The following is a 26,465-nucleotide window of genomic DNA, read 5'->3' as shown; positions in this document are numbered from 1 at the left end:
TGCAGTCACTGAGCTACTCGGGATTTTGATGAATTTATGGGAGTACGAGTAGGACAGGCCGTCTCCTTGTGCGATGTGTGGCAATAACTCCTCCCCCGCAAAGCCTTATTCCCTACACATCCTTGCCTTTGCGAACCTGTAGGGGAACAAGACGGTAGTAATTAAAACATTGTCACTTGAAAGAGGATGACCATTTCTCTCTCTCTCTCTCTCTCTCTCTCTCTCTCTCTCTCTCTCTCTCTTGATCTTTTACTTTTTTTCTTTACATTTTGATGAACGGCAGCCAGGTTGCTTTTTACCTCGTTTCGTTGCGGCATCGATTTGTTTTATTCAAGTATAAAGAAAAATATTCATGTTTCAATTCATAGAGGAATGTTTCTTAATCCGTTATGCCTTCTTGTAACTTCTTTCCTCTTATAGTTTTATCTACTTACTATAGAATCCCCACTTGTCCTTCTCGTCTTATTAACTTGTTATTGTTGTTGAATCACTTATATATCGTTTTTCATCCCCAATGTCTTCATACAGTTCTGTTCTTGTGGTCTGGTTAATTTTACTATAGAATACCCTGTTCGTTTTCTCTTTAGTGGTGACTAGTGGGGAGGTGGTCTGCCAGGGGTAGTGGTACAGGACTACAGGTGGCCCTCCCCTTCCCGTTCCCAGTCCCTCCCTCTCCCTCCTCCACAAAAAACACAGGACATCACGACACTGGCAGATTAGACAAGCTGCTTCCTTTCCAGCAGAGCCCCTGCCTGTATGGAGCCTGAAGTGCCCCGTGGAGGCTGAGGGAGTGCTGTAAGGAGTGTCCAAACACCACCATGGGCGCCCTAGCAAGCAGACAGAGTGCAGGGGTGGAGGAGGTGGACATTGGGGTCAACCATGCATACAGATACCCGCCCAAGTCAGGTCAGTAGTGCCAGGGTCATCAGGTACTCAGCCTCAGGAAATTGGTGGCCTTATAGGAATCTCGACCTTACCTCTCTCTCTCTCGGGATGAGCACCAGTTTGTTGGGGTGAAAAAAACTTATGTCAGTGTTTTTCAGTTTATTTTGTTGAGGATAGTTTTGTATGCTTGTTTTTAAGTGTTGAATGTTATTTAATGTTTGTTTGTTTGTTTATTAATGAATAAATGGGTTTTGGAGGGAGAAAAGCCCAACTGGAGGTGCCATCTCCTAAGAGTGTAGTCAAAATGGTCATCTTAATTTGACAGATATCTTGAAACCTTGTCTAGTGTTGTGTTGCTGTCGTTGTAGAGGAAGATGCATTGGTTAAACTAGTGTTGGTTAACATTAGCCCTGTCTGTCTAAGGTATATACAGTGTCATCAGCTGGTTTGTGACTTTCTCTGTACACAAACCCTCAATATTATAGTTATGTGTTGTAGAGATGTGTATATAAGATGAATTGCCTAAACTAAAGGAAGGTAACATTATACGTGTATCTGTAGGACACAGTGTTTTCAGCTAGTTTGTAACCTTCTTCTCCTTACACAATGATTAATAATGCATGGCAGAACAACAACTAGCATGTGAGGTACGTGATGTGTGTGTGTGTGTGCAGTGTTTTGTCCCTTGGTCTTTACTTTGATAATGATATTGGATACCCCACCAGGCCCGTTTGCATCCTCAGTGAGAAACAGACAATGGCAGAGAACAACAAAAGCTTGGCTAATAACGGATGTAATACAGAAATGCAAAAAGACAAAAAGCAAATTAATAGTACTCAAAAAAGAACAGCCAAATGAAAGTCTTGTATTATACTTAAAAACTTGGACAGAGGAAGCATAAACAATATAGTCAGGAAGAGAATTCCAATGATTTATTATCCACATTAAAAAAAGTGTTACAGTTGGATATGGGATTTTTTTGGCTCTGTCTATGAGTTCTGTCAGCATTACTAAATTCAAATAAAACACCTAAATGAGGGCAATGATCATGTGAAATTTTCCACACCAGGATTATGTCAGGTCAGAATAGACAGCCTCTGCATGAGAACAAATCCAATCTAGATAATGTTTCATCATAACCCACACTTATTAGGAGGAATAGGGCTCTTACCAATGAAATACACCCCCATATTTTTTTTTTTTTTTTTTTTTTTATGCAAGGGGGAAGCTAGCTAAGGGCAATAAAATATTAAAAAAAGGCTCATTTAGAAAGCCAGTTCCCTTAAAGATTCAAATAGAGTTAGCCAAAAGTCTGGGACAAATCTCTTGAAACCTCCCTCTTAAAAGAAGTCTAATCGTAGGGAGATGGAAATACAGAAGCAGGCAGGGAGTTTCAGAGTTTACCAGAGGAAGAAGGTATGAATGATTGAGAGTGCTGGTTAACTCTTGCTTTAGAGAGTTGGACAGAATAGGGGTGAGAGGGGCGAGGCTGCAGGAGGACGAAAGACATACTGTTAGCAAGATCAGTAGAGCAATTAGTATGAAAATAATAATAAAAGATAGTAAGAGATGCAGCATTTCAGCGGTGAGAAAGAGGCTGAAGACAGTCAATTAGAGAAGGGGAGTTGATGAGACGAAAAGCTTTTGATTCAGTCTTATGTAATGAAACTGTGTGAGTGGAACTCCCCAAATATGTGAAGAGTACTCCATACAAGGATGAATAAAGCCCTTGTACAGAGTTAGCAGTTGGATGGGCAAGAAAAACTGGCAGAGACACCTCAGAGCACCTAAGTTCATAGAAGCTGTTTTAGCAAGAGATGAGATGTGAAGTTTACAGTGTAGATTATGAGTAAAAGACAGACTGAGGATATTCAGTGCAGTAGAGCGAGACAGTTGAGTGTCGTTGAAGAAGAGGGAATAGTTGTCTGGAAGGTTGTGTCGAGATGATAGATGGAGGAATTGAGTTTTGAGGCATTGAACACTACTGTTTTCTCTGCCCCAATCGGAAATCTAAGAAAGATCAGAAGTCAGGCTTTCTGTGGCATCCTTGCATGATCTGTTGACTTCCTGAAGGGTTGGTCATCTCTGAAGGACGTGGAAAGATATACGTAGGGTGGTATCATCAGTGTAAGAGTGGATAGGGCAAGAAGTTGGGTTAAGTAAGAGAATGGGTGACAGGGCAGACCCCTGAAGAATACCACTGTTAATAGATTTAGGAGAAGAACATTGGCCGTCTACCATGGCTGCAGTACATAATAAAATGTGTGAAACCAAATCTGAGCACATTTAGCCACAGAAAAATAAAGGCTCAAGATCTACTTCTATGGTAAAGTAAGGAAACATCATCCTGTAGGACACAAATGGCACTGTAACTATTAAAACTTATCTGTGAAATCAGTAGGAAAAGCTTAGAATATTTCAAGATCATCTGCAAACAGCATATTTTAAACTAAGACTAGCAGTCACATGGTTATTGAATATAAGGAAAAGCATATGTCCAAGTACTAACCCCTGTGGAATACAACAAGGTTATCCACAAAATAACTACAGAAACCCTCATTAACTGTCTTCAACTTAAAATCAGTGAAAAATATTTTATCCATCCTAATAAAAAGGTTAACAAAACCAAGATGGGACAATTTGGTATTCAATAGCTTATTATCAACTACATCAAAGGCTGTAGTGTAGTCAAAATAAAGAATGTGTACTGTAACATTAATATCCAAGATTTTACAAAAAAAAAAAAAAATCATGCCAATAACTGATCAACAACAGAGAAGCTAAATTTGAAGTCAGAGAGCAACAAGTGACTATGAAAATATTCATAAATTCTGGAGATATCTTTTCAAGAATTTTATAACAGGTTGAAGTCTAGGTGATGGGTTTGTAATTATCAGGATTAGAGTGCAGTCCTTTCTTAAACAAAGAGAGCACATGTGTGACCTTTCACAGAGAAGGAACCTTCATTGAAGAAATGCTCTTACTGAAGATAAGAAATAAGGGCAAACTCAAAATAGGGGCACATTTTTTTTTAGATAAGCAAGAAAAGACTATCAGGACCAGAGCTTGAAGTTTGTTTCAGTTGGCAAAGAGCCTTCAAACCATCATCAGTTGATATTAGATGACTCCACCTGACTCCAGTGTACCTCTGTAAGTGACTGGCCTTCCTTTCTTTCCTTTGTATCATTACCATGTGCCCCTCTAAGTTACTGTGCATTGATAAATAAATTCTCATGTTCAGGAAACTACTTCAGCAGCCACTTCATCATGGGGGGTGAGCGCTTTGAGACGGCTCAGCCTGAAATGTATCTTTTTGGGGAGAACATGGATGTCAACTTCTTAGGCTCACGTCCTGCTCCGGTGAGTTGAACTTTTTCTTTTTTTGATGCTAAAAATATTCATTCTTATAGAGTAAACACTTTCACTACAATGTATGATAATGTGCAACACTGGAAGTACTGCATATGTCTTTTTAAGCACTTACAAGAAAAGAAAATAAGATTAAATAAATTGGTTAACCAGTTTATGGCCATTGTGATGCATGATAGCTGCTGTAAAAGAAAAATTAAAGGTTTAAGACAAGTTTGTGAGTACTATTGACAGCACTAAAAGCACTTGTCATATCTCAACAAACACCTATAAGAAAGAAAACAAGAATGAGATGAATGAGTTTTGCAGTCTCTAGCCACTATAGTATTTAATAGCAAGGCAGTAGGAGGAAAGAAGAAGTCTCCATAGTTTGTGATTATGTGGTATTTCAAATAGCAGTAAAAGGAAATATGAAGGAAACGACAACAGTAGGTGGCATTGAGTCATGAACTAGCTTAGAAAATGTCTTTGATGTCAAAGTTATTGGATTTATTCACTGTGCTCCATACAAACTTTCAAAATTCATGTACTGCACTCAGTAAGAGATGCTAGGTAACAGAGGCTTGTATTATTGGACATTTTTTTTTTTTATCATGACCATTTTCAAAGGTCACAGGCATTATCAGGCACTTCAGTACAGTCAAATGAAATATGAGATAAAAAAAAAAAAAGCAAAAATTAGAGAACGTACATACCAGTAACTAACAGCAGCCTTTGTTGTAGTTCCCTTACCCGGCACCAACAGCCAACGAGCCCAGCAAGACCCTCAAGGCACTGATCAATATCAGGAAGGAGAGTCTACGCTTCGTCCGAGCCCCAGATGACTCAGCCACACTCAAAGGGCCGGATGAAGGCTCCCATCCATCCAGGTTCAACATTGAGTTCACCTTTGACTGTGATGTTCGGTGCGCCATTACCATCATGTACTTCTGCACGGAGGAGGTTACCACCAGTGGGATGATGTGAGTGTACAGTGAGAGGGTGGGGTGCTGGACTTGGGATGGTGATGGTGGTTGTGGAATGCTATATGTATACTAATTCATTACATTCATTCTCATCTCTTGCTAAAACAGCTTCTATGAAGTTAGGCATTCTGTGGTGTCTCTGACAGTTTTTCTCACCCCTCCAACTGCTAACTCTGTACAAGGGCCTTATCCGTCTTTGTATGGAGTACTCTTCACATGTTTGGTGGGATTCCATTCATACAGCTTTATTAGATAAGATGGAATCAAAAGTGTTTCGCCTCATCAACTCCCTTCCTCTGACTGACTGTCTTCGGCCTCTTTCTCACCACTGAAATGTTGCATCCCTTTCTCTCTTTTATTGCTATTTTCATGCTGACTGCTCCATTGATCTTACTAACTGTATGCCTCCGTCCCCTTCGGCCTTGCTGCACAAGGCTTTCTTCTTCCTCTCACCCCTATTCTGTCCAACCTTCTAGTACAAGAGTTAACCAGTATTCTTAATTATTCATACCTTTCACTGGTAAACTCTGGAACTCCCTGCCTTGTTCTATACAGTATTTCCATCTCCCTATGACTTAACTTCTTTTAAGAGAGAGGTGTTGAGGCATTTGTTCCTGAATTTTTATTAATTCTTCTGATTCTTTTATGAAGACTACAATTCAAGTGGGTCTTTTTTTCTAATATTCATTTTTTGCCCTTGGTAATTCTTCCTATTACATAAAAGACAAAGATTTTCAAGATTATTGATGGTTACTAAAGGAAATAACTCATTTGTACATTGTGCTTCAGTTATGTTGAGTATGAACAGTGGTACCTTGAAATACAAGTAATTCATTCTGTGATGGAACTCATATCTCAATTTCCTTGTTATTCTAACAAAACTTGCCATTGAAATTAACTGAAATGCTATTAATCCATTCCAGCCTTCCCCAAAAACATCCAATTTTTTTCATGTTTTTAGGTATGAAAAAGGTACTTACAAATTACAAATTTTGTATAAAGACACACTAAAACTTAGCAAAAAAGAATATCAATATATAAGCTGTTTTTATAAAAGTATATTTATCTCAGAGGTCAGGAGTGTGTTCTACAAAAGGTTATGATTAAACCCCTTCATCTTGCCCCCTCCCCCCTTAATTAGGACTGTCGATCAACTGGAGCCCATAGAAATAACTGTCCACCTCTATTAATTGCAGAGGAGATTGATGACCCTAAACTAGACACTGTAGATATTATTTATAGAATAAATAAAATTTTAAGTAGGCAAGAGGAGAGAGAGAATAGAGGCCGCAGAGATTTGTTTACAACATTGTTTACCTCTACAGGGATTAAGTGTTGATGGAGGAGGTAGGTGAAGATGGGATGAGTTTGTTTTGTTTTTTCAGTTACTTTTGTTGGCCATAAACTTTTGTTTAATTGATGAACTTACTTGTTCCACTCAGTCCTACACTTTATTGCTGAGTTTATTTATTTATTTTTTTTTTTCCACTTTTGATTAACTTAATCTTCTTCATTGACATTTTTATCTGCAGGGCATTTCACAAAATGGGTGTTCAAGGAGGTTTGTTTCATGCTCTTTTGCAGAATGTTTTGGATCTGAGTTAGGCATGTCATTACATAGTGCTACTTGCTTGGGACCAATGGCCGGACAAAAGAAATTTGGTTATTTAACTGCATCAAAAGCTCAGAATGCTAGCACAACACAATTAACACTTACATGGTGAAAATTTTTTAAATGAATGCGTTGGATGTTTGGCGTCGCTACACCAAAAAGCAGCAACGTATCTGGATCTCGCTCGTAACTCAAGTTTTAGCTTGCAAATCAAAGCAGAAAACTGACTGAGCGACAGCTTATATCCCGGATTACTCTTAGGTCGAACTGCTTGTAACTTAAGGTTCCACTGTAGTGTTATTCTTGGGGCAGTTGAAGTTACCAAGTTCATCTTGACTTACAGATCTTCAAGGTTATAAATGATTACTAAGGAACACAACTCAGTTTTACATTGTGACTTCCGTTTTTTGAGTTTATGCCCTTATACTTATGGGCGTTCAAGTTACCACAGCCTCTCTCCATCTCAGATACACACCACGGGATCCGTCAATGAACTCAGAGACTTACCACTACAAGCGTGGCGCCAATCAGCAGTTTTCCCAAGTGTGCCATGTGTTTGACCCTTCACTATACCCTGAGGAGGACTTGGTGTACAGCTTTGACCGGGAGATGCTGCCCATTGTGATCTACTGTGTGGCAGAGGAGGGGGAAGGTGAGTGTGGCACAAAGTAAAGGGACGTGGTGAGATAGCAGGTAGTTATTTAAGTGGCAAATTGGACAATGATAGAAAAACACGGTAAAAATAAATAAAAGATAAAAAAATACGGGAAGCTACACATGAAACCGTCAGACCTACTTATGTGAATTGAAAACAAGTTCACTATCAGAGATCAGATGCTGGAAAGGAAGAGTAAAGAATAGTGTCTTAGACATCAGGACAATAATGGTCATTCCTAGGTGATTTTTAGGGTTGTGGCCCAAGTTAATTTTTGGGGATCTCTGTAGTTCTGGTCACTACAACAGTCAGGATGTGGCAAGGGAGATCTTATAGCAATGTTGTATGAAGAATGAAGGAAAAGAAGGTTGAGGCATTAAATGTTGAAATTGTTGAACAACATGCTGATTATGTGATAAGGAGGAAAAAGATAAATTTAGATAAAATTAAGCTTTTTCATTTTAATTAGTAGATATAGTAGGATGGCCTACTAAGTTATTCCTTTTGGCAGGAGCCAACAAGGCTAAGAGTGAGTGATGTGTGTATGTATTTGTGGGATTGGCAGTCTGGTATGTAGATAAATATACAGTACATTGAAATTATACTACAATTGTGTCAGTATTGTCTGATCCTTATGTTGCAGAGCCCAGACAGTCCCATGCCACCTTTGCAGTGGTGGAGAAGCACTCAGATGGCTTTGCACTCAAACCTCTTAAGCAGAAACTGTTTGTAGATGGCCTCTCTTACCTCCTGCAGGAAATTTATGGCATAGAAAACAAGAATGCTGATAAGGTAGAGACTTCAGTTTGTACAGTGAAATCTAATGAGACAGTATTACTCTTTGAATTTAATTTTTTTTCACTTTGATTATTGAAATATCCTGAAGATGAAAGTATTTATATGCCTAAGTAAGGGAAGATTTGTTAGATAACAGTGAAAAAGTTAATACACTGTATCCATAGTTTTTTCTACCGTGTTCCTGATTCTTAGACATCATTGTCTTGTTGCTTCAGGTTTCAACAGAGGATGACACTGAGGACAACGGTGCTGAGTGTGTCATCTGCATGTGTGACCTGCGTGACACTCTCATCCTGCCTTGCCGACACTTATGCCTCTGCAACTGTTGTGCTGATTCGCTCAGGTAGGGTGCTCAAGGATAATTAAATTGATGTAAGTGCATCAGGAGTTCTGAACCACTTATGCCAACTTTTGTTCATTTTGTAACCTTGAGACATCCTTCAACTCTTTACCAGATACCAGGCCAGTAACTGTCCCATCTGCCGAGCTCCTTTCCGTGCCCTGCTGCAGATCAAGGCCCTACAGAAACTGTCAGGGTCTGCCACCAATGCACAGTCCACCACAGAGGTGAGACTCACACTTCTCCTACTTCACATTTCTTAACATTACTAACCTTCTTGACTAGAGTGAGGTAAAACTTTTCTGGGATTGTTTACATTTTTTTGTAAATTCACTTTAGTAATTTGCATGGAAGCTTTTCCTACTTGCCTTTTGTTGGCCCACAGTTTTATCTTGGTAAGTATTGTCATGCAGCTTTGTAGAATTTAAAGATTTTTTGTTTATATTAGGAAGTGTTTAAGATTTCTGTATTTCATGGTTGTTTAAATCTATATTTGTACTTGCCCGTATTTTTGTAAACATTAGTATGCTGCTCTTTGTGTCTATTTTCTCAGGCTAGGTAAACACAAATGGTTTTTGACTCTGGTTGTGTATAGATGTTAGAAATTAGATGTAATTTGTTGCAATGCAACATTACATACAGGCTATAAGTAACTACATACATATATTTAAACCTGGTATGCAGCAATCCTTTATAACATTCACTTCTAAATTGTTTGTAGCAATAGATATTAACAGTCCAGCTTTACTTATAATATGCTCCAGCTTTTAAGTTCTGTTTTTGGGGAGTAGAAATCATGTGCATTTTTCTAACATCCATATTCCTATGTGATAAAGGTCTAACATCCATATTCCTATATGATGGAGTTTTATAGAGATACATGTTTTGCTTATAATAATTGCATGTTATTTTGAAGTTTCCAGAATTCTAGCTGTTGTATGTTGATAAGAAAGATAGCATGCATTCTGGCTTTTTTTTTGTGTGTAGTGCATGTATCACCTGGATTGCATCTAATTTTGCTGAGACACAGAATGCATCTTCTTGCACTGGTCATCTTGGCTTCTGGGTAACTTTCCCTCTCATTGGCATTCATTCTTGTCTCTTATTCTTGTCTGTAGAGAGAGACTCAACCCTTTGTGGTAGTTAAGTTGATGACTGACGCTGAAGAACTCGACTCCTTGCACTGGGATTGGACTGGGGTAGGGAATGTGTTACTGCTATTGTGATGATTTGAATTGCTCACTTTTGCAATTTACATCCAAAAAAATCTAAATACCAAGATCTAAAATGGTATACCTTCATTGCTTTTTTCTCTTTTAGAAACTACATCTCTCTACCGTTTCTTTTCCTCTTCTCCTTGATTAAATACTTCAGGAAGAGTGTCAAGTGTTGATCAACTGATTTGATATTCTTTATTTTTGATCAATGGTAGTTGAGTAAGCATAGTGATTCTTTTGTGGACGTTATTTTTGTTGACTTTGAAACATTGATTTGGCTTTGTGGGTAAATAGGCTGAGCATAGAATCAGGAAAGGTAGGTCTCCAATTCTCTGCTAGGTAGAGACAGTTTGTGTGGGTTATTTTTATTGTTGTAGCCTCTGTTAATTAAGAGTTTTGATCTCTCAGTCTGCAGTGTGTTGTAACTTGTATTGCTTTTTGTCTTATTGAATATAATAACTTATCATGTATGCATAATTTAACATTATATTGGTTATAGCTTAGTCTCTACAGACAAATTATGATCACACACACACATACACACACATGAATTATCTAATAAAATTGAATAACTGACAAAATTGTACATGCAAAGAGCATTCGTAACATTAAAGATAAATATAGTATGACAAATTAGGAAACTCTGAAAGACGGGACATTGTGAGCATGACTCAATCCTTAAAAAATACAATTAGTCAAGAACAAACATTCATCACCACCACCAATGCTTGTTGTCCTTGGCAGGGAGGTGAGAATATCCCACCTGGGTATGAGGCAGTGCCACTTATAGAGGCCCTCAATGGGCCATCTGCAGCACCCCAGCAACCCTCAGCTCCCAATGCCCATGATCTGTATGTGCAACTGCCCCAGAACGCCACCGACACCCCAGCTGAGGTTCTTCCACGCACTGAGGCCTCCAGGTACTTATCCCTCCTCAGACTCTCATTCAAGTGTTGTGACCATATTCCAGTAGACTTGTGTACCACATCACCACTATTTTCAAAGACTGGTCGAAGTTACACCAGTTTTAAGGTTGTTTTTGCAGGGTTAGTGACAGATTAACATAATTTCTAGATTATTAACAGGACGAATCCTCTATAAACTCGGTTAATCATCTCTGTGGCCTTCGAAAATGGCCTTGATGAGAGTAGCGCATTTTTAATATGAGTTTTGATGTTACATTACCTGTTCATATAATTTTATTTGGTGGTTGAATGGAAGATTCTGAATGAAAACTAATGGTGCTGGTGACAGACATACATTCATTTCATAGATGCAATGGTGTACTTTTAATCTGGTGACAAAAAGACTTATTGAAAGTTCTATAGTATGAAAGGTTTTTGTGTATTTTTCCATTACCTAAGCTTCTTTTTATGGATTTTAATTTCATAGATATCAAAGTATTCTTGTTTTTATCATAACGACACTTCTCTTTGGTTCACAACAACTTTCTTTATCTTGGCTCTCTTACTTCGATCAGCAGGTGCTTCATGGAGGGGTTAGGGGTGCGGGCAGGCGCCGGCACACTGGAGGACTCCACTACCCAGACTGAGCGGCCGCCCAGCGCTTGCGACAGCACTACCCAGAGTGTTGGGATGCCAGAGGTGAGCTGGAGTGTTGATATTGGCCATACCTGCTGCTTCTGATTCATGCTGCTTCCTCCCATCCATCTTTCCCTTCTTTCTCATGCTCTCTCCCACACTCACCCACTCCCATTATGCAGATGCGCATGTCAGTCCTTTTGGCGCAGGAGTCGGAGGATTTGTCCAAGGGTGATGCTCCCCCGGCAAGCAGCCCTCGGCCACCCACCAAGAAGAAGGCGAGCCAGAAACACCTGAGGGACAAGCAGCAGTTTGGTTCCAAGGACAGTGTGAAAGTGGTGAATGAGCTTGGGGGACCACACAGCTTGGAGGTGCGTCCAATAATAATGATATATAGATTCCTCAGTGAAAACACATTACTATCAGGCATGCATGTCCCTGAAACTTAGCATGAAAGACAAAAAGATTCATCCACATCTCTAGTTTACATTTGGTTCATAACTCACTACCCACATCATAGGCACAGTGCACATTTCATGTGCGTCACTTTATCCTTGCCAATACGGCCAATTTTATAACAAGTTTCCTTTCTGACAGTTCTTTTATGACCTCCTCTGTTCTTCTAAATCTGTTGATAGTGGTTTTCTTCTTGGTTCTGTCCTATCATTTACTCTTTCTATTATTCATCAATGATCGTATAAACCAAACTTCTTGTCCTACCTGCTCCTATACTGATGATACCACCCTGCACTTTTTTTCTTTTTTTTCCAGATAATCAAACCTTCAGCAAGAAAACAATTCATGCAGGGAAGCCACAGAATGCCTGACTTTGAATCTCTCTAAGATTTATGATTGGGGCAGAGACAACTTAATATTGTTCAATGCCTTGAACACTATTCCTCCATCTATCTATCAACTTGACACAGTCTTCCATACAACTATGCCCTCTTCTTCAATGACACTCAGTTGTCCTTCTCTTGTACATTTAACATCCTCAGTCTGTCCTTATAATCTAAACTGGAAACTTCACATGTCATCTTTTGCTAAAACAGTTTTTATGAAGTTAGGCATTCTGAGGTATTTCTGCTAGTTTTTCTCACTCTCCCAACTGCAGACAGTATAGGGGCCTTATCTGTCCATGTATGGAGTATATGCTTCACAAGTATATGGGGGGATTCCATTCATGCAGCTCTTTAAGATAGGGTGGAATAAAAAGCTCTTTGCCTTATTATCTGTTCTCTTCAGACTGACTGTCTTCAGCCTCTCTTTCATTGCCACAATGTTACATTTCTTACTATCTTCTACCACTATTTTCATGCCAACTGTTCTTCTGATCTTGTTAGCTGCATGATAACTGTTGTGTTTTGCTGTACAAGACTTTCATTATTCTTTTACCCCTGTTCTGTCCACCTTTCTAATGCAAGTATTCTCAATCATTCATCCCTTCCTCTAGTAAACTCTAACTCCTTGTATGCTTCTGTATTTCCAGCTACCTATGACAAATTAATTTTATAGGGAGGTTTTAAGATATTCCCATACATTTGGCAACTCTTTTGACCCTGTTTGGGTACTGGCACCTCAGTGATTCTTTCTTTAAGCACAGTTTTTGTTGTCCTTGGCTGCTTCCCCTCCTACTTGACAAAAAAATGCTTTATGTAATAAATCCCCCTTTTTATTTTTTTAGTTACTTGTTCACAATTCCACAAATTAAGAATTTGTTTAAATAAGGATAAGTATTAGATGGTAGAAACTTGTATGTAGTGATAACTGAAGCCATTCACCCTGACCAGGTGGTGGACCCAGCAGAGACTCGCAGCCTCTTGGATGAAGACCGACTGGAGACAAACTTTGGGGCAGAGCGAGAGCGTCATCCGAGACTGGCCATGGAAGACATGCAGCCCGACCTGAGAGCTCCACAGGCTGAGGAGGAGGAGGGTGAGGAGGAAGAAGAGGAGGAGGAGGGGGAGGAAGAGGAGGAGGAGGAGGAGGAGGAGGAAGAAGAGGAGCAGGAGGCACAGGAGGAAGGGGCATGTGGAAGGGAAGGGGAGGGAGGGAATGTGGAATTCGACTCAAGTGGAGTGGAGGAAGAGCTGCATTGTCCCCCTTCCCCCTCCACACCCTCCCCCACACTCACCTCCAGAAAGGTGAGTCCTGATCACTTGATACTTCCCATATAAAAACATGTCATCTCTTGTTTCCAGTCTAATCAAATATTTCAGTCCAGTCATCCTTCTTTGTAAGTTGTAGAGAAGAGAAATTTACTTTCAAACAAGATAGTTTTGTGTGTAGGGAGGCAGTGTCTGAGTGCATGCACCATTAGTGTGGTTACCTTGAGGAAGATCATCAGATTGAACAGGAATAAACTGTTGATCTTTTAGGCTGAAAACATATGAATTGAATGATAAATATAAAGTGGTGTAACATTGGGATGTATGGCATCAGCAAATGTGTGAAACTAAACCTTACTTACATTTTAGTTTTGTTACTTGGCACTATTCTGCCACCACCACACCTTCTGGGAGAACTGCTCTATTGAGTCATTATATGAAAAGAAGCCCTGAGTGAAATTGATAATGTTTAAGTCATATTTTCACTCTTCCATTAGCCATGATATCAATAAATGGGAGGCTCCTTCACAAACTACTTATTGCGTACACCATGGTGTCTCTGTATGCCACCCTGCGTATGGTGTTTTTTTGGTGTTTGATCAGTCCCCCAGACAGTGGCGAGTGTTTGTAGACCAGTAACCGAGGCCCCTCCTCTCCCCAACACCCAGGACCAGGAGAGGGAACAGGAAATCCCGGATAGTGAGGAGGTGATGACCGCTGCTGATTGTGGCCTGTAGACCTCATAGCCCTCTTCTCTCCCAAGCTCTCTGATAGTGTTGTAGTAAGATTGGTGTGTGTGTGTGTGTGTGTGTGTGTGTGTGTGTGTGTGTGTGTGTGTGTGTGTGTGTGTGTGTATTTACCTATTTGTGTATTACAGGGCCCAAGCTAAGCTCTCTGTGTCCTGTCTCCTTGTCCACTCCTGTCATATCTCTCTTTCATCTGATTGACACACACCACGTCAACGACATCACTGCTCAGTTTATTCCACTTATCAATACTACGATGCGGGAAACTGTATTTTCTCACGTCATTTAGACAGATGTCTTTTATTAATTTTTTCCATGTCCCCGGAGATGATTACTTGTGGTCACCTTTATCAACTCTCTGTCCAATATGTCAATCTTGTTCACCAATTTATACATAGTTATCATGTCTCCTCTTGTTCTTCTCTCTTCTAATGTGGTCAGCCCCAGTTTCCTCAGTCTTTCCTCATAGTCTAACTCCCTGAGTCCTGGTACCATCCTTGTTGCCAGCCTCTGTACCCTTTCCACCTTCTTCACATTTTTCTTCATATGCGGTGACCAGACACAAGCTGCATATTCTAACTGGGGTCTTATTAAGGTACATAATATCTTCTTCATCATTCCTTCATCTAGGTAGTGGAATGCAAGGCCAATATTTTGAAGCATGTTATATGTTTTCCAAAATATCTTGTTAATGTGTTTCTCCGGTGACAAAGTGTTTTGCACGTTACTCCTAAGTCTTTCTCCTCATTGGTCTCTTTAATTTTCTCATCACCCAGCCTGTAATCCCTGTTTGGTCTGTATCTACTTCTTCCCATTTTCATAACATGGCTCTTGTTTATATTAAATTCCATCTGCCACTCTTTACTCCACTCATATATTTTATCAAGATCTTCCTGTAACTTGTTACAATCTTCCACATTCTTTACTCTCCTCATAATTTTAGTATCGTCCAAAACATGTTCATGTAACTGTCAATTCCTACTGGCATATCATTAACATAAATCAAAAACATGATGGGACCAAGCACTGACCCTTGTGGAACTCCACTGGTTACCTTCTTCCACTCGGACTTCCTTCCTCTCACCACTGTTCTCATTTCTCTTCCCACTAAGTAATTTTCCATCCATTTTGCTAGTTTATCATTTACTCCTCCAATCTTCTTTAGTTTCCACATCAGTCTATTGTGTGGTACTTTATCAAAGGCCTTTCTCAAGTCCAGGTAGATAGCATCCACCCATCCCTCTCTATGTTGTAGTATGTCAGTCACTCTTGAATAAAAACATAATAAATTGGATACGCACGATCTTCCTTTTCTGAAACCAAACTGCCTTTCACTCAGAATGTTTTCACTTTCTAGATACTCACTCCACTTAGCTTTAATTACTTCTTCACATACCTTGCACAATATACTAGTCAACGATACTGGTCTATAATTTAGCGGTTCCATTCTACTACCATTCTTATATATAGGCACAATGTCAGCTCTTTTCCACTCTTTCGGGACTATTCCTGTTCGTATGGAGGTTTCCACAATATCAAATATGGGGTTCAACAATTGATCCTTACATTCTTTTAGCAACCTCCCAGATATGCCATCAGGCCCCATTGATTTATTAATATCCAGATTGCTTATAATTTTCCTTACATCTTCCTTAGTAACCATGATGTCCTGCATTTGCTTTATTTCCGTAGGCCTTCCTCCCATAAAATGCTCCTCCTTTGTAAACACTTTGCAAAAGTTGTCGTTCAAAATTTCAGCTATATCTCTAGCATCCTCATATACTTCTTCCCCAACTTTTACTTTTTCTATTGCCTCCCTTATATTTAGTTTTCCATTTATGAATTTGTAAAACATTTTAGGGTCACTATCACAGTTTTCCACCACCCTCTGTTCATATTCCTTTTGTGCTGTTCTCCTTACTTCAACATATCTATTCCTTGCTGTTTTGTAAACTTCTCTTGATAATACATCACTGTTTTTCTTAAGTTTCTTCCATGCCTTTTCTTTGTTCTTTTTTGCTTCTTCACAATTTCTATTAAACCACTGTTTATTATTTAAAGTCCTCTTTCTGTGATATGGCACAAACTTTTCACAGCAGAGTTATATAAATCCATAAATTTATCGTATTTCAATTGCATATCCCTTTCCTGGTATACCACGGACCAGTCAATTTCATTAAAGAACTCCCTTATATGGTTATAATTTGCCCTAATATAATTTAATTTTTCCTCCCTGTTCCACAATCTTATTCGTGCTTAATTCCGTATCCAGCTCAAAGCTTAGGACATCATGATCGCTTTTCCCCAAGGGACATTCATGTTCAATTTCCTCTTTTAGAGATGCCCTGGTAAATACCAAATCCAACCTTGCTGCAACATCTTGTCCCCTGCACCTTGTTGGTGATCTCACCCACTGTGTCATCAAGTTATTTGTTGCTACATTTAACAATTCCTCTGCCCACTCACCACCGTTCACCACTTCGTAGTCTTCCCACACTATTTCTTTACAATTAAAGTCCCCGACTATCATCACTCTATCCTTTCTGATGAGTTCTTGCTTCATTCTGTCTAGAGTATTTCTCATCACCATTTGATACTGTTCATATTCCCAAGCACTGGTTCTGGGTGGTATGTATACTGTTATAATATTAATGTCCCTCTTACCATCTGTTATAAGCATACTTATCACTTCCTCATTTCTCTTACTATAGTTCACCTCCTTCACTATCAGATCTTCCTTAGTAAGAACCATTATACCACCACCTCCTTTATTTTTTCTATCATTTCTCCATACTTTGTAGTGTTTTACAACAAACCAATCTAGCTTTATTTCGGGCCTTAGCTTTGTTTCCACCACACACATTATGTCCGGTTCATTATTTCTTAGGTAATCCATACATTCTAGCCTCTTAGACAGAAATCCATCTATATTCATGTAAGTCACTTGAATTCCATTCCTAGTCTCTTTCTTCCATGTAATGTCTATTCCGTCTGTTTTATCCACCACTTCTTTAGCCTCCCATTTCTCATCCTCCAAAAAAACTTGGTCTTTTCCTCCTCTGTTCTTTCGTCATTCCTCTCTCTCACTTCAGTTACAAGCTCTTTCATTTTCATTCGTTCATCCTGTGACATATTTCTTCTTATGTAAATTGTTTTGGTTTCCTCAGAGTCCTTAAGTTTCCAAGCCCTCCTCAGCAAGGCCTCAGCTGCCACCTGAGACTTTAATTTCAATTTTAATGGTCTATTCTTGCCTTCCTCAAAAGCTCCTAGTCTCACACTTTCTTCTACCTCAGCATATAGGCACTCTTCCTCTACTGAGATCTTATTCAGTAAAGACTTAATCCTGTCATTTTCCTTATCCCTCCTATCCTGCCAGTTCCTGTTAGTTTCCTCTCTCAATCCTGTTATGATCACGCATTTTTTCTTTTCAGCAATATCTCTCACCACATACTCATTTTCCTTTAGTGCCTTTACCATTTCACTCTGTGTAATCACTTTATTTTCCTCTTCCTGCTTTTTCACTATCTCCCTAAAGGACCTTTGTACCTCCTGATGTTCATGGTTCACTTCTTTCATCCTGGCATCAATTAGGTTAAAGGCATTCCTCCTTCCTCAAGTTCCCTTCAGATATTTTCTTCTCCATTTCTAGGAGTTTAGCCTTCATCTCGTCACATTGTTTCCTTAGTTGTTGGTTTTCTTTCTCCATTTCCACTTTTCCCTCAATAGCTCTTTGTTCTCTATTGTTAACAAATAGATCTCTTTTTGGAAGGAATCATTCTCCACTATGATTCTATCTAGTTTTTCTTCTATGGGTAAAATGTTTAGGAACTTACTTTCTAATGCCTGAATTCTTGCATCCATGTCTAATTTCTCCAATCCTCTTGGAGTGGTCACGAACCCTTCAAAGTCCCGGGCTTGTCGAGGCGTGGACGCCATGATTGTTATCGTCAGCTGATTATGGCCAAAACAATCACCGCCCACACTCTCCGCTCAGGGACCACTCTCCATATCCCGCTTGAAAATGGCCCACTTTCTACACTTTGCGACAGTAGGACATTAATAGGACATTAACACAGAGATACCTGGGCCCTGTAAAACACCATAGGTAGTTTCTCCTCTTCCCGTCCATAGCCGGAGACGAGCCGTCCTCTCTCGGCGACGGCGTGTGTGTGTGTGTGTGTGCATGCATCTTGGGTGGTGTCATTGTACATGCACATTACTTCCTTGTTGTCATGTAAATACTGTTATCTTCCATAGATTTCATGGTGTTCTCAATAGCCACCTATATATTGTTTCTATTTCTCATTCTCTCCACCATGGCACTGCTGGACACCTCTGCACATCTTGCTTCTCATCAGTCTGATACCTGTAGAACCATGCATATTGGTGTAAATCTTCCTTTATTTCAGTCAGGGATAAGAGCATCTTGTTATATATTTAAGACACTGATATCTAATTGATGCAGTGAAATGAATTCACCATCTCAATACATATTTTATTGCATTAATTTATCTCAAACTGAACATGTATGATCTGTATCAGAACTGATCTTGTTAAACAGTGACAAATACACTTGAAGGAGTGGAGATGGTCAGTGATGAAGGATATAGCTTACAAGAAAAGGAAACATTTATTTCACCCAGATTTGCATTTATTATGTCATTTTCCATTTAATTTGTCATGTTTTATAGATGCTGCACTGCACTGTAATAATTAATTAATCTTTCATTAGGAAATGAGAATAAAGGTAATATCTAGGTATTCAGTAGATAGCTTGCCATAGGTCAGGCCACCATTTACTTGTCTTACATCACTTCACGGTATCTTTGCTACCAAAAACTTTAATTATTGATAGCCTAAAGCTCTATTGTGCAGTCATAATGTTAGTATATATTAATGTGTTGTATCGTACAGAAAAATGCGTAGTCTACAAAATATTTCTTGAAAAACCTCAGCAAATATTAAATGAAATAATAAGCCTTATGTTTTGTTGGCTACATTTATAATGACCATATGAACTAGATATTATAAAGACATTGAGCACAATTGTGGAAAACATTGTTGTAGGAACTTACTTTGAGGAAATGTCTTCCACACTGACTGACTGTACATGTTCCTTGGTGCTAGCAGATGCATGTTGTGGTATGATGTGTAGATTTCTTTTCGTCAGTCTACTCGAAGTGCATATCTTCTTGGTGTGGTGGTGGTGGTGGTTGTCTTCTGCAAGGTGTCACTGGAGTGTTCCAGCACATCTGCTTCACACTAGATATTTAGCTTTGATATTCTTCAGCCACGGACACACCCTGAATTTTCTGGGACACTGGGTGCAAGTGTGAATATGTTTGCAACACTGCACATTTATTATGATTATTGCCCACACATACATTCTTTATCTTGTAAATGTTTCATTACACCTATCTTGAATTTTATTGAAGTATCTTTTATTGTAATTTCTGTGGTTAAATCCATTAATTCTTCATTTTCATTTTAAGTTTAATTGTTGAATATATCAATTCTTCATGCAAGTTTATCATAAATGTTACTGGAGGTAATTTTTTCTTCAAGATTTGTAGTCTTGTCTGACTCTCTAATGGAATTCTGTAGTTCATTTAGGATTCACTGGTGATGACTTTTCTTCTTGCAGAGAATTCGTGCAGGCCGGAGTCAGCAATCAGCACCATCCTCGCCGAGTGGAGCAGTGCTGAATTTGACGCAACAGAGTGACTCTCTCTCCCTGCCTGGCACACCACTCAGCAATGCCTCAGCCATCAGCAGGTCCTCAGATGCCTCAGTCAGCTCTGCCTCCTCCACACGGGCGCTGCTCTCCCACCCTGCCCACACTTCCTCTGCCAGCATTGTGTGAGACAGGGAAGGCTGTGGTTGCATGTTCTCCACTTGACTGAGAACATTGGAGCAGATTTGACTCTCTCTCTCTCTCTCTCTCTCTCTCTCTCTCTCTCTCTCTCTCTCTCTCTCTCTCTCTCTCTCTCTCTCTCTCTCTCTCTCTCTCTCGTTTTACATTCTTTAATTGGGAGGATCTAGTTTTAGTTGCCTCATATTGTTGTTATATTTTACTTTCATAATTCAATTAAGGATATTTTCTGAACACAAGGTGTGACATAAACTTACTTGTAAGGAAGAGGAACAATGGAGATTAAAGGGAAGTAGTCCTTGCTTGCTGTTGTACAAGTTAACACTTCATTCTTCAGTCCTAATCATGCTGCTTTCTTCTAGTCAGTCTCCTAATCTCAAAGGGGTGCTAAGATAAATTACTTATGTCCTTGTAAAGTCTTTAGTCGGTTACTTCGGCTTAGAATTGTTGGGCTGACTTGTGCATACAGCGACAGACCAATGCCATGGCCTATGATGTGTAAAAGAATGCTGTGTAATTTTAAGTCTCAGGATACTAATAGTTGATGACTCCAAGTCAAGACCAAGAATCTGCACATCACAAAGTCTAGTGCAGTGTTAATAATTAATATACAGGTAATTCTGAAGATCTTTCTCTCAGAATATCTTCCTCTCTGATCACAGCTTCTTGACTCACTGAGGAACATGGGCCAATCTGTGTCTGCTCAGCCACAACAAAAACCAATCTCCAGTCTCCAGATTAATGTTCATCTCCTGAGTTGATTTAGCTATCTTAAATTTTGTTATAATTTTAAGGAATTGTTCTCAAACAAAATTGTACATGGAGAAAAAAATTCATGCTAAGGTAACTGTCCTAATGGCTTGAACAGGCCATAATAATAATTAAATTAGTGTAATCTCGGCATTTCATGTTTTGTTTATAAAAGAAAACTTCTATATTCAGTTTATATATATATATATATATATATATATATATATATATATATATATATATATATATATATATATATATATATATATATCCACAGTATTTGTCTTGATGAAGTATTTTCTTTGATTGAAACAGTGAATACAATTACTGTTCTTCAAAGAAACATCAAAGTAGGTCACATTATCACTTCTCTAAACTTGTCAACATTTGGCATTGAAGATGGGAGCAGGCTGTCTCCTCACAGCATTCATACAAAATACTTTAAATTTAATCTGGAAGTGATTGTCACTCCAGGAGGAAGGTTAGAATTAAGGTGCATTTGATAGATTAGCCATGTGTTTCTTGGGTTGTGTTTGTCAAGTATGTTTATAAGGTTAAACAAGTTACCTGTTCAGAACCCTTAGATCTGATTATTCTGTGATTATCTTCATGAAATGTATGAGGTATTGAGTTAGCATATATGTTTGAGGTGGTGGTAATTCCAGAGGCATTTCTCGAAGAAATGTCTTCCACCTGCAGGCCTTACTTACAATTTCCACTGTATATGTGAAACAGTCAGGCATTATCTCAAAGCACAAACCCCATCTGTGTCTATTTGTTATGCGTTAAAAATGCTTCCATTTGCTTAATTTTAGAATGACAGTGAATTGCTTCATATTGGTGGGCACCTCTTCTGTAGAGCACCTACATTTGCAATTACTGTAAATGTGCAGTATCACATTGCAAAGTACTTTTACAACTGTGGAAAGGTTCATAATGCTCCATATGGTGGTCATTCTTGCCTCCATGGTAGTGTGTATATGAACTGAGAACAGCAGAAAGAAAGCTGTAAGAGGTCATTGGCTGGCTGTAGCTTGATGCTTAAGTATCAGGCCATACTATGAAATCCCCCTCCTGGCCAGTCATGTCCAGGGTTTTGAGATCAATTGTCATAGCTCACTTGTCTCTCCAGCAAATGCCAGACTTGAATCACTGTGTCTTTCAAGGAGAGACACTAACAGCTAGTGCAGGCCACTCTTCATCATCTCTTGTCTTTTTTAGAGTGATGTCTTCTCAAGTACAAGGCTGCTGTGCTGCACCACAATTCTTAAAGAGGTCACAGGCCAAGAGAACAAGTCATATCTCAACTTTGAGCACTCAGTCTTCGTATAAAGTAACACAAGTGTGCTCAGCATGACCTATTTCCAGTGTAAGCTGTGATAGTGTGGCCATAGGTGCCTGGCCTCTTGGTGGCAGTGTGGTGAATATGCCTTAGAGTAGAACTCTGGGATTATTCACAATAACAAGTAACAAAAAGTAATTAGCATAAACATTTTGCAAACATTTTACGTTTTTACTAGTTTCTGTATTTGCTTTAGATATCTAAATTTTTTATTTAGTTGTGTAATAAGAACTTCCGTTCCAAGCTTTTTAACAAGTTGAGGGATTGGAGTCCAAGTTTGTAGAGTTTTGATTGGACTCCATTAAATAATTTATTTATTTTATTAGGGTGACCACCACCATTGTTTAGGTAGCACTCAATCTACCAAAGTGAGCAGAAACAATTGGTCCTTTATGTATTGACATGATGACCACCATATATAACAAAACCATAAATTTTTTTATTCAGTCATGAGTTCTCATGCATTAATTACTTGAATGGGAATATATATGCATAGCACATATCAGCTGTAATGTGAAATATGGCCACACAAGTTTGCCTGAAACTACAGTGGAGACTCACTTAATTTGTTCCAAATGGCTGTTCGAGTATTAAAAAGTTCAACTAGTGATACCTTTAAATTAATTCTAATCTTAGCAAAACCAATTTTATCCACGAAAATGTAATCACTTTTCTCCTGGTGTGATTCCTGTAAAACCACTAGTGGAGGGCTGTGGCTCACTAACACTTGCACTCAGTAAATTCCTTATTTTCATCACTAATAAGCCTCTTTGGTGCCATCCAAAGTTTCTACATGAAATACTATTGACAACGCAGAAGAATGTTGTTTTTCCCAAGACATGGCATGACTAGGGATGCACACCAGTACCCGATACACCAGTATTACCAATAATACGGTGTCAGAACAGTGACGGCTGCGAGAAGGGAGATGACAGAGCTTTGTATATGAGCAAATGTGCAACCGTTTGATTACCAGACATTTTCACCACTAATAAGCCTTTGGTGTTAATGTTGTTTATAAATGAGACTACAGATAGAATGCACAAGAATGTTATTTTCATAACCGGCAGCACAAGTCACAACTGGCAGAGGGGGAAAGGGGGTATGCCAGGGAGCCTTTGTTTACAACACCCGTGTGTCGATGTTCAACCATCAGATATTTTTTCAAATATGAAATCGAACTTTTGCATTCAAGTATTGAAAAGTTTGAGTATTTAGATGTTTAAGTATTGAGTCTCCACTGTATTTCCTTGGAATGTTGTTCCTTTGGTCTGCTGCGACGGTAAGCATCTCTTATCCATTCCTGGAATCTAATCCCCTTCTTGGACTTTACCATCTTCTGACGTGCCTCTGTCATTTATCTAACTCGTGTGATCTTCCTCATGCCTCAACTCCATTCTTAAGATTTTGTTACTTTTTACATTAATTTCCCTTGGTTCTTTTATTGTCAACCCAAAACTATGTAAGAAGTCTTCGAAGACCAACAGGTAAACTCCACATGAAAATAAGACGATATTCTCACACCCCATTCTGTATCATAATAAACTTTTTGCCATGTTGGTAAGGAGATATGGAGGTTTTGTTGCTAAATAGAGATGGCACAATACTTTCAATGCATGTAAAGTTCAGATTATTAGTGATAAAAAGTGTGACTTTAAATTAGGGCATAGGGTACATGTCGAAAGAATATTCTCATTCATGTTTGCACAAATTATTGTGGTACATTTGGAGGTACTGTTATTAAGAATGCAGGGAAGGGGTGACTTAACTGCTAATGTGTTGCAGTGTTCACAATTTCTAAAAGAAATCAGTATGTGCCTCTCTGGGACCAGGAGATACTTAATTGGGGTGCAAGGCATCAAATATAACAACATGATAGGGTGCTGTATTGTCAGTTTTGCCCAGTCCCTCTGAAAATGTAATAGTCAGTTCAGCCTACTGAAAGTCTAACATTAGGGCAGAAGTTGATTTCTTAATTTATGGTACATTGAACAGATGAGGCAGCATGCTCTAAACTTCTAAAGCATTAGTGAATCAAATAGACTTTGTACATAAAACTACTATTTTCATTCAGTGATAAAGTATTTGGTACACTAATGCTACACGAAAGCATTTGTGAACATTGCCAATGGATGTACAGTTGCCCTTCTGAAATTAAAATGTAATTGGGGATTTACAATGTGGGATTTCATAGTCTAGTCAAAAGTATTGTACTTCCTGATTGGAGGATCCATTATTTATGGCAACAAGATCATGAACTATTTCAGCCACAGCGTCTTCCATGACGTCTCTGCATCCCTCATCTTTGTGCCGCTGTATCACAGCTTCCTTCTCGGCATGCCTTGGCACATATTGGAGAGCAGTAACCTACCGCAAATTTTTCCACATCCTGATTTATTATTGTACAATAACATCTTGTGAGGATCCTTTGTGTGTTAATTGGCTAAAATGAAAGAGCACTTTATCTGAGACTATTATGCAGATCATGAGCATTGAGTTTGTGAAATAAGTGAACAGTTGGCAATGTTCAGGACAAGTTAAGTGTTAGCCACAATTCATATAGAAAGGAATGGCATATCTGAAACTAAAATAAAAGTTCTGGCACCACGGAGGACTATTGCCATCTCAAAGCAACCTGTGGTCTTTATATCAGAATCCAATGCACATTTTGTTTCCAGGGGCACCCAAGACCCATTTTAAATTTAGACCTATCACAATTTCCTTACTTTCTGAAATGCTGTGATCAACACTTGACTTGTCCTGGATTTTGCCAGCTGTTCAGTTGTTTCTGTAACAGAAAGGTGTGCTTCCTTGAGGCTCATGATCTTCCTAACAGTTTCAGATGATTACACTAGTGTTTGCCATACAAGCAAATAATATATAATCACAAGTTCTTACTGTGCAATAATAAGTCAATAATATACAGAAAAAAGTTGCTGCAGATCACTGCTCTCAACCTAGCCACAAGGCACACTGAGATAAGGATGATACAAGTCAGCGGCACAAAACTCAGGGATGCAGTGAAGTCATGCCAGGATGAAATTCTTTTAATTTCCTCCTAAGATGACATGACCAGTAATTTTCTATAGGATTTGTTACACAAATGGAAGTAAAAATCTGCTGTTGTGGTAGTGGAAGCTTACAAAAATTAATAAAGTGTCCAGCTCCTATTGAAATGAAAACTGTATCTGGGATATATAGAATTACCTCTATCAGTACCTCATTCTTTTGTGCATTGCCACTTTCAAAACTATTCCATACAGTATTTTTAGTATTTCCAGATAATCCTCCAAACATGAAAATCTCCAAGTTTTAAGAGGCTTCCCAAGATGTATGTTATTGTCCTCTATTCTAATAGACTTGATTCATTTTTCCAATGCATGTGTGCAGTCACCTGCACTGTCTGCTCTACTGATGCCTCTTCACCAATACAGCCAGTTAGATCTAGGCCTCAGATAACTTCATATTGACTCATCACCCTCTCTTATCTTAAAGGTGTGAATCTAAACATATTGATCATGCATTGCAGTGAACACCAATGGCTAAGAGACAAGATTGGCTACAGTTGGTAGAAGGTAATGGAGCCAACACGCTACACATTATTTCAACTTCGTTCCACCAATGTACATGCAAGACCCAAACACTATCTATTTACCATCCAATTTACATCCTACATTCTTACACTTTCGTTGTATGCATTTTCTTTTGATTTCATTCTAGTTATTGCATGTTTTAAGTAAAAAATTATGTTCTTATTCATTCCTCTGGATTCATCCTCGTGAACACTTCATCATCTTTTGTGCATACTCGTGTATTTTTGTAAGTTACCAAGTGAGCATGATGAAATTAAGGGTGGGAAGGGAGACACTTGTTTTGAGCTCATGTTAAAACTATTATAAGACATGGGTAATAAATACTATAACCTTATCATATGTTTTTCTTTCCATGCAATAGCACTGAATATCTTGAGAAACCATAGAATTGTGAAGTCAGGCTTGTACCTATAAGAATTTACCAGGTTGCAATACAAACAAGATGGTAAAAATTCTGCCATTACAAGTATACATTTCCGAATAGCTGTCTCAAAATACTAACTGATTATTATTCAACATTGGCATTCTAACTCCTATCCAAAACTCTCTCTATGAATGGAGGAGTCTGTGTTTCTATCTTGACACTAACTTGAGATACCATTGCTTATGTAATAATTATAAAGACCCTTGCTTATGTAATAATTATAAAGACAATCTCAATCCTAAGAGAAA

The 26,465-nt window shown here is 38.7% G+C and overlaps 1 protein-coding gene across 1 annotated transcript; it reads left to right on the top strand.

Moving 5' to 3' along the window:
• Positions 1-621: 621 nt before the first annotated feature.
• Positions 622-26,127, top strand: LOC123507261 (probable E3 ubiquitin-protein ligase MGRN1). The gene is made up of 15 exons (XM_045260024.1): positions 622-906; positions 4,127-4,245; positions 4,978-5,216; positions 7,299-7,483; positions 8,130-8,278; positions 8,500-8,627; positions 8,740-8,851; positions 10,586-10,761; positions 11,322-11,445; positions 11,565-11,753; positions 12,154-12,189; positions 13,173-13,316; positions 13,374-13,526; positions 14,159-14,197; positions 19,881-26,127. Exons 1-15 carry the CDS (start codon positions 819-821, stop codon positions 20,097-20,099), a joined length of 2,100 nt encoding a protein of 699 aa, XP_045115959.1. The 5' UTR covers positions 622-818; the 3' UTR covers positions 20,100-26,127.
• The last annotated feature ends 338 nt before the right edge of the window (positions 26,128-26,465 follow it).

Source organism: Portunus trituberculatus, chromosome 21, assembly GCF_017591435.1.
Source record: "Portunus trituberculatus isolate SZX2019 chromosome 21, ASM1759143v1, whole genome shotgun sequence".
NCBI classification, from domain to species: Eukaryota; Metazoa; Arthropoda; class Malacostraca; order Decapoda; family Portunidae; genus Portunus; species Portunus trituberculatus.
Note: the sequence above shows the minus strand (reverse complement) of the source record. Positions and strands in the feature narration are given on the sequence as shown.

Bases quoted from the DNA above. Each gene is read 5' to 3' on its own strand.
- LOC123507261 (XM_045260024.1), top strand. From the start codon at position 819: ATGGGCGCCCTAGCAAGCAGACAGAGTGCAGGGGTGGAGGAGGTGGAC. The intron at 8,628-8,739 runs GTAGGGTGCTCA...ACTCTTTACCAG, and splicing joins TGTTGTGCTGATTCGCTCAG to ATACCAGGCCAGTAACTGTC. The intron at 8,852-10,585 runs GTGAGACTCACA...TGTCCTTGGCAG, and splicing joins ATGCACAGTCCACCACAGAG to GGAGGTGAGAATATCCCACC.